Source organism: Mirounga leonina, unplaced genomic scaffold (assembly GCF_011800145.1).
Source record: "Mirounga leonina isolate KUSES-001 unplaced genomic scaffold, KU_Mleo_1.0 Mir_91, whole genome shotgun sequence".
NCBI lineage: Eukaryota > Metazoa > Chordata > Mammalia > Carnivora > Phocidae > Mirounga > Mirounga leonina.
The window spans coordinates 45,659,309-45,675,963 of record NW_023270839.1 but is presented as its reverse complement, the minus strand read 5'-3'; the positions used below and the strand labels follow the sequence as shown (position 1 = coordinate 45,675,963).

The window sequence follows — 16,655 nt, the reverse complement described above, 5'->3', positions numbered from 1 at the left end:
GTGTTATATCTTTATTTGTATGGATACTTTTATAAAATGCCCTTGTTTTACCATTTCATGCCCCTCGGTGTGGCAAAAGTCAGTAGTCTGATAAGTAGTAGTAGTCTACTTAAGTAAGTAGTAAGTAGTCAAGGTTTGAAGAAATAGGAATGCTCAGGGCTTGATGAGAGAGCAAATTGGTGAGAACTATGTACAGTAGTTTGGCAATATCCTTTAAAGATGAAAATGTGTATGCTATAACCTAGTAATTCCACTTTTAGATTTGTACTTCAGAGAAATTCTTGAACTCATATGTAAGAATATTCAGTTTACTTCCTAATAGTGTAAATGCCAACACATAGGAGAATGGATTACACACTGCAGTAATTTATATACTGGGAAGCTGTATAGTAGTTAAAATGAATAAGCTTGATGATCAACATAGTTAAATCTCAAAAACATATGGGCAATATGATTCCATACAGATAAGAGTTAAATACACTTGGAAGTGTAATGTAGTGTTTAAAAATACATCTAATATATATATTATATATGTAGAAAAACCTGAACTGAGATGATAACATGTCAAATTCATGATAGTATTTACCTTTAGAGAGAATGAGAACAAAGGAAACATCAACTTTATTTTAAAATTAACATATGCAAATAAATATAAACCATCTGAAACAAAAATTAGTACTCATTTTAATGTTCCTGGAATTCAAGAATTATTGTCACTTTTTAGTCCTTGTCTGCTAGTTGTGGGATTATGGTTGATCTTAAAATGTTTTTTGCACTATTCTATATTTTCCATATTTTGCACAAAGAAACATGTTTCTCCATTATGATCAGAAAGAAAACTTTTAACTAAAAAGACCCATCTGTCTTACTTACCCTCTCTTTTTTTGGGAGGGGGTGGGAAGTAGGGTGAGTGGAACATTTAACTTTCACCTTGGCCAATATTTAAATGGCTAAATGTACTGTCTTTGCTTTTTTCTATTGTATATTTGCTAATCTCATTAAACATTTTTTTCTTTATTTGGATTTTCAATAAATAATTCAGCTCATTGTCATAAATCTTATACATTGAATTTACTTTTCTGTTGTATAGGTTAAAGAAGAAATGCTATTTGAAGCGTTAGTTACAAGGAAGACTGTGACAGTGGGAGAAAAGCTTATTTTGCCATACAAGCTGGCAGAGGTATGAATAGATTTTCTGGAGATCAAAGTACTCTGAACAGTTTTAGAAGTTTGAATTTGTGTTCTTTCTTTTAACAGAATGAAAATAACCTCAAAAAGAGTGTTGATTGAAATATTTTCTGGATCCTTGAAATTCAGCTGTGAACTTTTCATCAACCTGAAAACTTAAAGTCGAATGTGATTTTAAGCAATAGGCATACATTTTTCTTCTGAGATCTTAATCTGTTCACCATTCTTAAGTTTTTTATTATTAATATGGGGTGAACAGGTAGTAGATGGATTTACAAATGAGCAGTGTTTGATCCAGTTGATTATTTCTTCTTCAGGCAGTTTCTTATCTTCCAGAACGTCATACTCTTCTGATTCACTTTCTCATTGTTGGGCCACTCATTTGTAATTCTTTTTGTTTGCTCTTTCTTTTCCACCTGACCTCTAAAAAATGTAGTTCTCCAGGACATAGTCTTTGTCTTTTCTTCTCTATATTCCTTATCTAGATTATCTCACACAGTTCATTGCTTTAAGTATCATCTGTATACTGAGGCTCCCAGATGAGATGGCATTGCCATTATTATTATTATAATATGCCACTCAGGTGTATATGAATGGGAAAATTATTGAAAAGCCTACTGTTCTGTAGTGTAATGACAGTGATGATAAATCAAACTATGACAGTTATTATAAAAATAGGACAGGAATATGAGATTAGAAGACACAGAGGTGGGGAAATAGTGATAGAACTGTAGAGAATGCTTTTTAGGCTGACCACTGATGCATTTTTCCTATTTTTGGGGGTTCTTCCTAACTGCCATCAAGTCTACATTTCTTATGTCATGTGTCTTATGTCATAATCTCCAAATTTGAGAACTCCTTTCTAAACAGAAAAAGCCAAACATTTTTTAAAAGTTTTGCCCTTCTTATACATAAAGTTTCAGTACTTTTATATTTTCTTTTATAACTTTTTTCAATATAAAATATTTCCTGGGGCGCCTAGGTGGCTCAGTTGGTTAAGTGTCCGACTCTTTGGTTTTGGCTCAGGTCATGATCTCAGAGTTGTGAGATCAAGCCCTTGTCAGGCTCTGCGCTGGGCAGCGTGCAGCCTGCTTGAGATTCTCACCCTTTGCCCCTCCCCTCTCCCACTCTCTCTTAAAAAAAAAATTTCCTTATGTTTATTTATATTATTTTATTTTATTTGAGAGAGAGAGAGTGAGAGAGAGAGAGTGCAAGATGGGGTAGGGTCAGAAGGAGGAGCAGACTCCCTGCTGAGCAGGGAGCCTGATGTGTGGGACTCAATCCCGGGACTCTGGGATCGTGACCTGAGCCGAAGGCAGTCGCTTAACTAACTGAGCCACCCAGGCGCCCTATTTATATTTTTAACTTTAAATTCAACTTTCTGAGATGATTTTTGTAGATCCTGATTTATTTTTGTTTATATCTGTTTGGTGTATTTATTTATTTGTGTAGTAAATATTTGAAAACCTTTTTTGTGTCCAGAAATGTACTAGGCATTGGGGTAAAATAAGGAGCAGCCCTTAGGGATTTTAATATTTTATCTGATGAGCAATGGAAGAGCCTTAAAATGTTTTAAGCAAAAATGGTGTCTTAGATTTTTTTTTTTAAAGGATCACTCTCACAACAGTGTACAAGAATCAGTTAGAGGAGAGTGTATTGGTTTTCTATAAATGTGTAACAAACATAGTGACTTAATATTTTCTGACACTTTCCATGGATCAGTCTGGGCACAGGTTTGTTGGGTCCTCTGCTCAGGGTTTCGCCAGGCTGAAGTCAAGATGTCTGAAAAGTCTGTGATCTCATCTGAGACTCGCATCCTCTTTCTAGTTCACAGGTTGTTGATAGGATTCAGTTGCTTGCAGTTATAGGATTGAGAGCCCTAATTTCTTTTTTTTTTTTTAATTTTATTTTAGTATGTTATGTTAATCACCAAACATTACATCATTAGTTTTTGTAGATATTTTTTTTTTTTTTAATTTTATTTATTTGAGAGAGAGAGAATGAGAGACAGAGAGCATGAGAGGGAGGAGGGTCAGAGGGAGAAGCAGACTCTGTGCTGAGCAGGGAGCCCGATGCGGGACTCGATCCCGGGACTCCAGGATCATGACCCGAGCCGAAGGCAGTCGCTTAACCAACTGAGCCACCCAGGCGCCCACATCATTAGTTTTTGATGTAGTGTTCCATGATTCATTGTTTGCTTATAACACCCAGTGCTCTATTCAATACATGCTGTCTTTAATACCCATCACCAGGCTAACCCATCGCCCCACCGCCTCCCCCCTAGAACCCTCAGTTTGTTTCTCAGAGTCCATAGTCTCTCATGGTTCGTCTCCCCCTCCGATTTCCCCCCCTTCATTTTTCCCTTCCTACTCTCTTCTCTTTTTTTTTTTTTTTAACATGTAACGTATTATTTGTTTCAGAGGTACAGGTCTGTGATTCATCAGTCTTACACAATTCACAGCACTCACCATAGCACATACCCTCCCCAATGTCTATCACCCAGCCACCCCATCCTTCCCACCCCCACCACTCCAGCAACCCTCAGTTTGTTTCCTGAGATTAAGAATTCCTCATATCAGTGAGATCATATGATACATGTCTTTCTCTGATTGACTTATTTCGCTCAGCATAATACCCTCTAGTTCCATCCACGTCATTACAAATGGCAAGATTTCTTTTTTTTTTTTGATGGCTGCGTAATATTCCATTGTGTGTGTGTGTGTGTGTGTGTGTGTATATACATACCACATCTTCTTTATCCATTCATCTGTTGATGGACATCTTGGCTCTTTCCATAGTTTGGCTATTGTGGACATTGCTGCTATAAACATTGGGGTGCACATATCCCTTCGGATCACTGCATTTGTATCTTTGGGGTAAATACCCAGTAATGCAATTGCTGGGTCATACGGTAGCTCTATTTTCAACTTTTTGAGGAACCTCCATACTGTTTTCCAGAGTGGCTGCACCAGCTTGCATTCCCACCAACAGTGTAGGAGGGTTCCCCTTTCTCCGCATCCCCTCCAACATCTGTTGTTTCCTGACTTGTTAATTTTAGCCATTCTGACTGGTGTGAGGTGGTATCTCATTGAGGTTTTGATTTGGATTTCCCTGATGCTGAGCGATGTTGAGCACTTTTTCATGTGTCTGTTGGCCATTTGGATGTCTTCTTTGGAAAAATGTCTGTTCATGTCTTCTGCCTGTTTCTTGATTAGATTATTTGTTCTTTGGGTTTGAGTTTGATAAGTTCTTTATAGATTTTGGATACTAGCCCTTTTTCTGATACGTCATTTGCAAATATCTTCTCCCATTCTGTCGGTTGTCTTTGGGTTTTGTTGACTGTTTCCTTTGCTGTGCAAAAGCTTTTTATCTTTTTTTTTTGAAGATTTTATTTATTTATTTGAGAGAGAGAATGAGAGACAGAGAGCACGAGAGAGAGGCAGACTCCCTGCTGAGCAGGGAGCCCGACGTGGGACTTGATCCAGGGACTCCAGGATCATGACCTGAGCCGAAGGCAGTCGCTTAACCAACTGAGCCACCCAGGCGCCCTGATTTTTTTTAATTTTAAAGATACTTTGTTGATAGCTTGCCTAAGTATAGAATTCTAGGGTCACATTCCTTTTTTTCTCAGAACTTGTGAACATTTTCCAATTATGTTCAGGTTTCTGGTGTTGAAGATAGAGAATTTGATAGCATCTTCTCTTTCCTGGTGCAGGTAATGGTTTAGGTAGTTAATTTTTTGGTCTAGAAACTTGAAGCTTTCGTTTTTTTTATTCACTGAAATTCAGAAATTCATCATTCATGTGGTAGATTGTGGTATTATCTACATTTTACAAATGTATAAGCTGTAGCTTAAGAGTTAAAGTATCTTGGGCCAAGGTTACATACCTAGAATAAGTAGAGGAACTGGGATTGGAAGACAGCCTAGCTTTTAATCCTTATTCTCTATTTCCTCTAAACTGTAGGACAGATACATAAGTATGTACCTGAATATAAAGCTTAAGTAATTAGGACTTATATTCTCTAAGTGCTAGGACTCAATTATCTAAAATATGTACCCCTCCTTTTTTAGGTTGTAGTACTTTCTAAATGTTGATTGTTTTTTTAACTAATAGATTTTATTTTTTAGAACAATTTCAGATTTACAGAAATTTTGAGCAGTTATTACAGAGAGTTTCCATAAACTGGGAAAAGTTTGAAGTGAGGGGGAAAAAAGAAATTGTATTACTCCATAATGAAAGAATTATTACTCTATCTGGGGATGGAGAAATCCTTGAGGTTATGGTGGATGACAAGTTGAAGACAACCAGGAATGTAATTGTGGTGGTATTATGATTATTTTTTAAGAGTCTAACTAGGATTCCACAGATAACTGATGCCTGTTTGCCAACAGATTTATTCCTCTGCCTGGAATAGTCTTCCCCACTTTTGCTGGCAAGTTTGATTTGTTTGTAAACCTCCTATTATACCTTCTTTACTAGGTAAAATGTATACCCCAATTTTCAGTCAAAGTATTTTGAACTGAGTGACCTACATTTTGTTTTTCTTACCTTTTAGCCTAGATTAGAGTTGAGACTAGATTAATGAGTATGGGTATATGGAAAACTTCATTTATAGGCTACTTAAATTGAGAGAAAATTAAATTTCTAATTCAGGATCGTAAGCTTTCTTTATTAGTTGAGCGCAAAATACACTTTGTTATAGTATCTTAGATTATTGCCATTTTCATTTATTCTCCAACCCTTTTCTTTTTTTTTTTTCAGGCTGTGACAGTGAGGAACTCCATGGCTAAGTCTTTATATAGTGCCCTGTTTGACTGGATAGTTTTTCGGATTAATCATGCACTTCTGAATAGTAAAGATTTGGAGCAAAATACAAAGGTAGACATACATTGGATTATTATATATTTTTCCTGGAAAATTTTTATTAAAATAATAAATGAAATTTAAAAACACAGAATTATGTAGAGTAATAAATAAGAATCACCTTTTGTTTATATTCTGTGCTGTTTCCCTCCTTATGTATGTATGTTTTTATTACCCTGATATTCAGGGATACTTGTTCTATGTGTCTTTCCAGACCTTTTTCTTATGTACATTTCTATGGATGTACATATACAGAGTTGCTTTTAAGCTTAAAAATAGAATTATGTTATCTGTATTGTTTCTAACTTGTATTTTTTATTTTACCTGATATGTCTTGAAGTAGGTTTGGACCTCATTATTTTTAATAACTTTGTAATATTATATAGTATGCCTGTATACCATAAATTTCCCCATAAAAATATGTTGCTTTTGCTTTATTGTTATAAATGATGATGTAACAAATATTCTTTGTGTACACTTCTTTAGGATAAAATCCTTAAAATGAATTGCTGGATTTAAGAATATATACATTTTAGAATTTTGTTAGCTACTGCTAAATTGCTAAAGTGCTCAGAAAAGACTGCACTTCCACTGGTAGTGTATGAAAATGCCTATTTCCCTACACCTTTACTCACATTGGATATTATCAGTCTTTTCATCTACTAATCTGATTAGGAGGACTATCCCATTTTATTGTCCGTTTTTTCAATGATAGATGAAAGTCGAGTATCTTCTCATGGTTTTTCATCATTTCATTATATATTCTGCTATTTTTATGTTGTTCATTTTGTCTTTTTGTTACTTTCTTGGAGTCACTGTGGATATTGCAGAGATTCATAGTTTGATATATATTGCATATATTTTCTCTTGACTTTAAGTTTTGTTTATGTTGTGTTTTAGGGCCCGTATGTTTTAAATTTTTGTGCAGTTAATTCTCCCATTCTTTTCCTTTATTTTCCTGGGTTTTATTTATTTATTTTTCTTATGTAGGAAGGCCTCTTTCAGCCTAAGATTATAAAAATATATATTCTCATGCTTTTAGACTTTAATTTTTTATATTCAGGTTTTTTTTTTCATTGGAATTTATTTAAGATTTTATTTTTAAGTAATCTCTACACTCAATATGGGGCTTGAATTCACAACCCTGGAATCGAGTCACATGCTCCACTGATTGAGCCAGCCAGGCGCCCCTGGAATTTCTTTTTTAATATGGCAGATCTTAGATATTTAAATCATTTCAAATCCGTTTTTATTTCCCAGCAGCTTTCTGTGGAGTAGTCTGCATCTTTAGGGTGATTAAAATATGTCATCTTTATCACTTAATCCTCCTGTCTTAAATGTAAAATGGTTCTAACATTTATTTTTCATGGTTTGAGTAAGCCTACAGTTAGAAAATTGTAATAGGAATCTTATTCACCAAAGTGACTTATTTTTGAAGGTCATTACTTTTACTGTTTTTCATAAGGGTTTAGAATTAACAGAATCAATCAAAAAATACTCTTATTTTTAAAAGATTTATTTGAGAGAGAGAAAGAGTGAGAGTGCAGGCAGGGGGAGGGGCAGAGGGGGGTAGAGAGAGAATCTCAAGCAGACTCGCTGCTGAGTGCAAAGCCCCCACGTGGGGCTTGATCTCATTACCCATGAGATCATGACCTGAGCAGAAATCACTTCAGTCAGAGGCTTAACTGACTGAGCCACCCAGGTACCTCAAAGAAAATACTCTTAACGGAGATTTTAAAAAATCTCTTACTATTGGGGCACCTGAGTGGCTCAGTCAGTTGGGCGGCCGACTCTTGGTTTCAGCTTGGGTCATAGTCTTAGGGTCCTGGGGTTGAGCCCCGCGTCAGGCTCCACAGTCCACAGTCCCTCTGCTTGAGGATTCTCTCTCCCCCTCTTCCTCTGCCCCTCTCCCTGCTCATGCTCTCCCTCTCTCTCAAATAAATAAATAAATCTTTAAAAAAAATCTCTTGGTATTTATAACTCATTACATTAGTTTGCCCAGTATCTCTCTTAGTACTAGTGGAGAAAGATTGTTTTCATTTAACCAAAATTGTCATGTAACTGTATTTTAAGAATGAGGTAAGGTGGTGAGAAGAATGCTGGTTTGGGGGTATTAAAGCTGAATCCTTGTTATCTATAGTAAGAAGTTAGAATATAGTATGTAGAAGCAAAATAATCAAGACCTAGAAGAATAAGCATTTGTATACTATACTGTACTATTTTATATCAAATAGATAAAAGATTTGAGTGTTGACTTTAGGGAGCAGAAATTGATAATGAAAAAGGGATTGTTTTTTGTTATAATTTTTTAGAATTATTTAACATCGTAAACTTTGTACAGTTTTTTTAAATAAAAATTTAAAAAAAATTGGGGGCACCTGGGTGGCTCAGTCAATTGAGCATCTGTATCTGACTCTTGGTTTTAGCTCAGGTCATGATCTCATGGGTTGTGGGATCGAGCCCTGTGTCAGCCTCCACACTCAGCAGGGAGTCTGCTTGAGGATTCTTCCCTCTGCCCCTCCTCGCACTCTTTCTCTAAAATAAATAAATGAATCTTTAAAAAGATTGTTTTAAAAATTGAAGAAACCACATATTCTGATATCCAGTTTCATCCTTAGCTTGCACAAGGCTGATTAAACATACTAATTAGCTTGGTTTGCAAAGCAGAATTCTGTTGGGCTATAAAAGTGAAAATAGGAAAACTTGCATGGTGTTCTTTGCATAGCCTGGGATAGCCAGGAAAAATCTAGCTTTAGGTTATTTTTTACTTCCCCATAGGTGATTCTTTCTATTTCCTTTTCTCTTGGAATTTAGGGATTTCTGAGATTGAGATAACAGGTCACTAACCCTGCTTCGAACATTTTTGTAAACAGTGTATTACATGTGTTAAAATTTTGGATGTATTTTTATAATTGGGATAAAAAGAAAAAGGTGAAAATAAAACTAAAATTGTTTTTATTTAGTGGAATATTTTGGTTGAACACTGGCTCCCCAAAATTTCCTGTCCAGTGCTGTAGAAGAACTTTGAGCATTTTGTTAACCTATCATTGTGGATATTATTCATGAAATAAATTTGAGGATCATTTTTTAACCATCATAATTTTTTTCCTGTTTTACAGACTTTGTCCATTGGTGTTCTTGATATTTTTGGGTTTGAAGATTATGAAAATAACAGCTTTGAACAGTTCTGTATTAATTTTGCTAATGAACGTTTACAGCACTACTTCAATCAGCATATTTTTAAATTGGAGCAAGTGAGTACTTAAATTCATATACACTTTCCCCCCTCCCATTGTCTCACCCACTTATCTTCCCACACATATTCACATATATAAATTTTTGAGTCATAGTTACAAGTATTTTAAATCTAATACTTCCATGCAGATATTATAGTCTTCATGTCAGTGTTAGCAAATGAAAAATCAGAGCATAGTTTTTGAGCCATATGATACAGGGTTTCCTTTTTTATTTTTTTTAATAGACCTCAAGTAGATTAAAAAATATGTGCTTGCTTGAGTACACCTTTGACTGAAAAGATGCATGAGTTTGGTTTGGGTTTCTGTTGGTGATTTTTGATTGCTACCATGTGCTTGGTCACTGTGTGTAATGCTAAATATACTTGTTTGATTGCTTTGGTCTCTTCGTTTCAATCAAGTTGATTGCTTTGGTGTCTTCTTTATCCGTGGGGTAGAGGAGTTCATTAACAGAATCTTGAATCAATTTAGAGTACGGATATAGGGAAATAGGATAGTGTGGGGAGACCCAAATGGGTAACTAGATATTTCTTGGGAGAAGCTCAAATTGATTTAGAGTCGAAAGAGTGAGCCATCAGTTTCCCTGAGAATGCTTATGGTAAATGCAGGGTCATAGAAAATGTGGGCTCTTTCTCCAAGCTAAGTTTCTTTTTTTTTTTTTTTTAAGATTATTTATTTATTTTTTTGACAGAGACAGAGATAGCGAGAACAGGAGCACAAGCAGTGGGAGTGGGAGAGGGAGAGAAGGCTTCCCGCCGAGCAGGGAGCTGATGCGGGGCTCGATCCCAGGACCCTGGGATCATGACCTGAGCCGAAGGCAGATGCTTAACGACTGAGCCACTCAGGGAGCCACTCAGGCACCCCTCAGGATTTTATTTATTTGACAGAGCACAAGCAGAGGGAGAGGGAGAAGCAGGCTCCCACTGAGCAGGGAGATGCAGGACTTGATCCCAGGACCCTGAGATCATGACCTGAGCTGAAGGCAGCCGCTTAACCGACTGAGCCACCCAGGCGTCCCTCTGCAAGCTAATTTTCAAGTTAGTAACAAGTTGAGATTGTAGCCCACAATTTCAGTTTGTATAGAAGGATATAAACAGAAGCAGAATTCACATTTATCTCAAGGGAAATGGTGAAGAAATGAAATGAACAGGAGGACCACAACAGGTCTACAAAACAAAAACAAAAAAAGATCTTTCTTATCACTAAGGCTTGTTGCCCTCTGTCCTAGCTTAAGCACATCTGTCTTGCTTAAAGGGTTCTGAGGACTGATTAACAGTAGCACAAAGCAGCACTAGTTTTGGCCATCTTGATGATGCTTACAATTTTTAACACATAGCCTTTTAGCTAGACTCTCTGATGGAGCTATTAAAAGATAATGCAGTATTATTTGTTATATTAGCTAACATTTATGTGGTACTTACTATTTATCAGGCAGGTGCTATTTTTATTCTAGTTTTACAGATGGTAACTAAAGCCAGTATTCAAACCTTAACAGTCTGCCTCCATAATTCTTGTTTTAACCAAAAAGCTGGGCTGGGATTGGTCTGCTTGACTCATTCTAGTGTTTTTTTTAGCTAGATCATGCTAAACTAGTATTTTCTATCTCTTGCAAATGGATATATATACTGGAGGGGTGGAGAAATGCATTTTGTTGACTGTGTGCTGTGTTTTACTAAGTGACGTGGCAGTTACTCCCTGGGTCATTAGAAGAGTAAGTAAATTGCTTTTGAAGAGAAAAGGTATTATCTGACTATTATTGAAATTATTTTTACCTTTTCTAGAAGTGTAGATTAGACATTGAGGAGCCATAAGAAATACTTTGCCTAAAAACATGTATGAAAAAAAAACCTTACAGTTTATGGAAAATGTGTTCAGAACTATTTGGGCATGGGTGATCTTTATTTATTTGCTACCTGAATATCATAATTTTGGGCAGTGTGGTGGAATTATGGATCAGAAGACTTAGAGTCTAAGATACATCTTGTTTTTCCTTTCAAGTTTCAGTATTCTCTTTTGTAATTTAATGTGGCGGGTACGCTTTTGCTATAATTTATAGAAGGTTTAGAGACCTTGCACCTCTTTGCCATCTCATCTGTTTTATTCTTCCTTTCTCTCCCTTGTCATGTTTTTTCACTTAAAATGGATTTGCTGGGGATAATAGATTTAAGGCAGTTTAAATATTAACTGTTTTATTTATTTGTCTATCTCTGGTACTTGAGATGGGTATTTGTTAAATTCAACTGAATACAAAATTGGTTAAGTAGATAAAACTTTTTGAAAAAGAAGATAGAAATAAAAAGTTATCAAATATGCTTTGGGAGGAAACATCTTGAAAATTTTGAATACTAAAATAAATTTTGTCCAAAAATGTCCCATCCTGTCCCACAGGATGGGAGAGAGGTGTAATAATTGCCCTGCAGGATGATGAGTGCCAAAATCGTATAGCACGTTAAAAGTAGTGATATAAAGGATGAAGTTGATTAGAACTTCCTAAAAGTCTACTAAGATTTCCCAGGGGTGATTCTGGAATATAGTTTTGAATAGAAGATTGAGTTTACCAGATTGTCAATGGGGAGAAGATATTTTAAACAAAGGTAACAATATCCTTAAAATTGTGAAGCATAAAACAGCATGACACTTTTGAGGAACTGAAAATAGCATAGCTAAAATACATGATATAAGAATGGAGACAGGGAGGGAGATAAGTTTATGAAATATCCTCGGGTCATATAGTTGTGGGCTTTATATGTCATGTAAAGGAGATTGGAGTTTTTCTTTTAGAAAATGAGGAGCAATTTGAAGTATATTTAGCAGAGGATTTGAACTGTGGAAGATGGACTGAAGAGAGGGTAAAATACCTGGAGGGAAGGACATAATCCATAAGCCAGTTGAAGTAGTGTGACTGTGTGATTCTGAGTCCTGAATTAAGTTATATGTAAAGAGAATGTGGAATAAGAGACAGACCAGAAGTTTCTGTGATTTGAAAATATATTTAATGTTGTCATTTATAATACTGCTCTCTTATTTCCTTTACTTGCTCAGAATTATTCTTCAAGGCATTGGTTCATCACTAAATTGAATAACAGTGATGTGTCACACACTGTGCTAGGCATTGAAGACAGAAAATTTGGAGTGCAGGGATCTTATCTGAGGCATTTATAATCTAGTGAGGTTTTTTTGTTTGTTTCTGTCACTTCTGGGGATGTCAGACTAGGAAATTTTGACCAAATTGCCTTGCAGAACACCTAAAAAGAATGAACAAAATATATTTGAAGGCATTGGGGTACATCTAAATAAGTGAAGTTCTACAGGGCTTATATCTGCAAGAAGGAAACCCAGGGAGATGAGCCCAGCATTTTTGGACTGCTTTGTTGCTAAAGACATTTCTTTATTCTGGTAGAGAGGTGCTGATTCTGAAAGAGCCAGGCTTGAGAATCTGAGAAGATGAACAGGGTTTTCTCCAGATTCAAGAACAAGGAAGAACTCGCTGATAACTCCTACAGGTTTTCTGCTTGAGACCTTAAAGGGTTACATCTTAGAAGTAAAGATAAACCAGAAATAGATCAGGCATCTGAGGGACTGAAGCCCAGTTTAAAATTTTCTCAGTTCCAGTTGGGTTAAAAGAATATAGAATTCCTCATGTTCTTAGCCACCTGCCAAGAGCAAATTCACTGTCCAGTGGAGGAAGAGATCATCCTAGTGCTAAAATTATCTGTATGATTTTTCAAATACAGGATCTAGCATTCAATATTTTCCTTTCCTTTTTTTTTTTTTTTTTGAAGATTTTATTTGTCAGAGAGAGAGAGCACAAACGGGGAGCAGCAGGTAGAGGGAGAAGCAGGCTCCCCACTGAGCGAGGAGCCCGATGCGGGACTTGATCCCAGGACCCTGGGATCGTGATCTGAGCCGAAGGCAGACACTTAACTGACTGAACCACCTAGGCGTCCCTATGAGATTTTTAAAGCAAATACTTATTTGACGTATATAGATAACTGCAAATTTACAAAATGTGTTAAGATTTGTTTGTATACTGGACCATAACACAAGGGTCAAATTTCAGGGATTGAAACCATACATATTTAAATACCATAAAGAAATTATGCCTGAAACCAACAATCAAAAGATAACTGGAAAGTACCTTTTTGGGTAAAAATTAATTAATGCACTTCTACATAGTCTAGAGGTTGAATAAAATATACTGAACTGGATGAAAATGTTGCATGTTAAAACTTGTAGCTCAGTTGTTAAGCGTCTGCCTTTGGCTCAGGTCATGGTCCCAGGATCCTGGGATAGAGCCTCGCATTGGGCTCCCTGCTCAGCAGGAAGCCTGCTTCTCCCTCTCCCACTCCCCCTGCTTGTGTTCCCTCTCTCGCTGTGTCTGTCTCTGTCAAATAAATAAATAAAATCTTAAAAAAAAAAACAAAAACTTGTGGGATGTAACCAAAGGTGTATTTAGAGGAAAATTTTATAGCTGTTAGAAGATTTTAAAATTGAAGAGCAATGATATATATAAATATCCATCCCAACAAATTGGAAAAAGATCTGCAGACTAAACCAAAGGAAAGTATAAAGAAGGAAATAATGAAGATAAGAGAGGAAATTAAATAAGAGTGAAAACAAATATGCCATGGAAGATCAACAAAGTCAAAAGTATTACTTTGAAATGACTGATAAGACCCCGCAAGAAATTCATCCAAATGAGTGACAAAGACAGAGAGTGATATAAATAATCAGAATTCCAGTTATAAAGAGGACTTCACTGTGGATCCTACACATATTAAAAATAAAAAGATAATAGTATACACTAAACAGCTTTATGTCCATAAGTACATTTATGAAATGATAGGAAAAACTGACACAGAATACAAAATCTGATTCTATTAAAAATATTGAATGTGTAATTAAAAGCCTTTCCATAAAGAACATTGTAAACCAAGATGGCTCCATTGGTGAATTTTGCCAACACTGAAAGAATTAGTATCAGTTTGACGTATGTTCTTATGTGGAATAGCAAAAGAGGGGACAATTCACAGTGCATTTTAGGAGGCTAAGATAACACTGATATCCAAATCTTTTAGGGATATTATTAGAAGTGAAAATTAAAGTGAATTTCACTCATAAGCATAGATTAAAAAATTCTAAACAAATATTAGCAAACTAAATCCAGCAAGATATGTAAAAGGATAATATATGAGAACCAAGTGGAGTTTTTTTCTGGTGTGTGTTACATCAATCATCAGTTGATTTAATTCATCTATTAACAAAACGGGGAAAAAACTTACTGTTATTTCAATAGAAGCATTTGATAAAATTGCATAACTATTCATGTTAAAAAAAAATCCTCAGCAAACTAGGTATAGAAGGGAACTTCCTGATAAAGGGCATTTACAAAAATCTATAAATAATATCCAACTTAATGGAAATAGACTGAATCCCTATGACTAAGGCAGGGATTTTTCCTCAGAGTTTTTATTATGAACATAGACATGTGAGGACATCCAAATGGAGGGTAAACATAGGAAAAGATTTTCACTTACTAGTCATCAGATAATTAAAATTAAAACCACAGTGAGATACCCCTAGGCATTCATGAGAATGATGAAATGAAAAAAACTGATAATACAAATATTAGAGATACTGTACATGGGAAAGTCCCATACACGGATAATGGTTGCATAAATTGGTACACATACTCTGCAAGCTGCTTGGCAGTATCTGTTGAGGTTATTATACATGTGTAGTTTATAAGCCTGTGTTTTCAGTTTCAAAATGCATATAAAAGCACACTAAAACTTTTGTGCACAAGTGTTAATAATGGCATTTTTAATTGCTAAAAATTAGAAATAACTGTAATGTCTATCAGTAGTGCAGTGGGTGAATAAATTGCATATAAATACTGCACAGCATTGGTTTTCAAAGTATTGTTCTCCTATCCCTACTGGTAGCATCACCTAAGAACTTGTTAGAAATGCAAATATTGGACCCCACTCTGTACCTACTTATTCAGAAATTTTGGGCCTGGGGCCCAGTGGTCTGTGTTTTAATAAGTCCTTTATGTGATTCTGTTGAGTATTAATGTTTGAGAACTAATGCTCTTTCATAGATTTGGCATACTTTTTCTGTAAAGGACCGAATAAGTCTTTTAAGATTTTGGGGCCATGTGGTCTCAGTCCTGCTAGAACACTGAGAAAGCAGCTGTAGATAAAGCATAAATGAGTGAATATGATGTTCCACAACCCCTGCCCTACAGCAATTAAAATGGATGCTAAGCAAAATCATTAAGTCAGAGAAAGACAAATACCATATGATTTCACTCATATGTGGAATTTAAGAAACAAAACAGATGAACATAGGGGAAAGGAAGGCAAAATGAAATAAGATGAAAATGAGAGGGAGGCAAACCATAAGAGATGCTTAATTCTAGGAAACAAACTGAGGGTTGCTGGAGGGGAGGTGGTTGGGGGGATGGGGTAACTGGGTGATGGACATTAAGGAGGGCACTTGATTGAATGAGCACTGGGTGTTCTATGCAACTGATGAATCACTAAATTCTTCCCCTGAAACCAATAATACAGTATATGTTAACTAAATTGAATTTAAATAAAGGATTAAAAAAATAGATGAACTTTAGGGTATTATGCTGAGCGAAATAAGTCAATCAGAGAAAGACATGTATCATATGATCTCACTGATATGAGGGATTCTTAATCTCAGGAAACAAACTGAGGGTTGCTGGAGTGGTGGGGGGTGGGAGGCATGGGGTGGCTGGGTGATAGACATTGGGGAGGGTATGTGCTATGGTGAGTGCTGTTAATTGTGTAAGACTGTTGAATCACAGACCTATACCTCTGAAACAAATAATAGCTTATATGTTTAAAAAAAGATGGAAGGGAAAAATGAAGGGGGGGAAATTGGAGGGGGAGACGAACCATGAGAGACTATGGACTCTGAGAAACAAACTGAGGGTTCTAGAGGGGAGGGGGTGGGGGAGATGGGTTAGCCTGGTGACGGGTATTAAAGAGGGCATGTATTGAATGGAGCACTGGGTGTTATATGCAAACTATGAATCATGGAACACTACATCAAAAACTAATGATGTAATGTATGGTGATACAACATAATAAAATAAAAAATGCAAAAAAAAAATGAATGAACTTTAGATGCCTCCTACAACCTGGATGTGTTTCTGAAACTAATGTTGAGTGAAAAAAAAAAAGCAAAGTGAAAAGAATATATATTGTATGGCTCTGTTTATATTAGATTTATAAACAGATGAGTCTTATCAGTTTTTTTTTTTTTAAGGTTTTATTTATTTGACAGATAGAGACAGCGAGAGAGGGAACACAGG

The 16,655-nt window shown here is 35.8% G+C and overlaps 1 protein-coding gene across 10 annotated transcripts in view; it reads left to right on the top strand.

Annotated features, from left to right (window-relative positions):
* MYO9A (myosin IXA) overlaps positions 1–16,655 on the top strand; it is a 272,310-nt gene that overhangs the window by 85,919 nt on the left and 169,736 nt on the right. For 9 of the 10 annotated variants that reach the window (XM_034993654.1, XM_034993658.1, XM_034993655.1 and 6 more), the window contains 3 exons: positions 1,091–1,180; positions 5,952–6,068; positions 9,173–9,307. In XM_034993654.1, coding sequence (XP_034849545.1) covers positions 1,091–1,180; positions 5,952–6,068; positions 9,173–9,307 — 342 coding nt within the window. The remainder of the gene's footprint in view (positions 1–1,090; positions 1,181–5,951; positions 6,069–9,172; positions 9,308–16,655) is intronic. The other variant, XM_034993659.1, reaches the window with a different exon arrangement.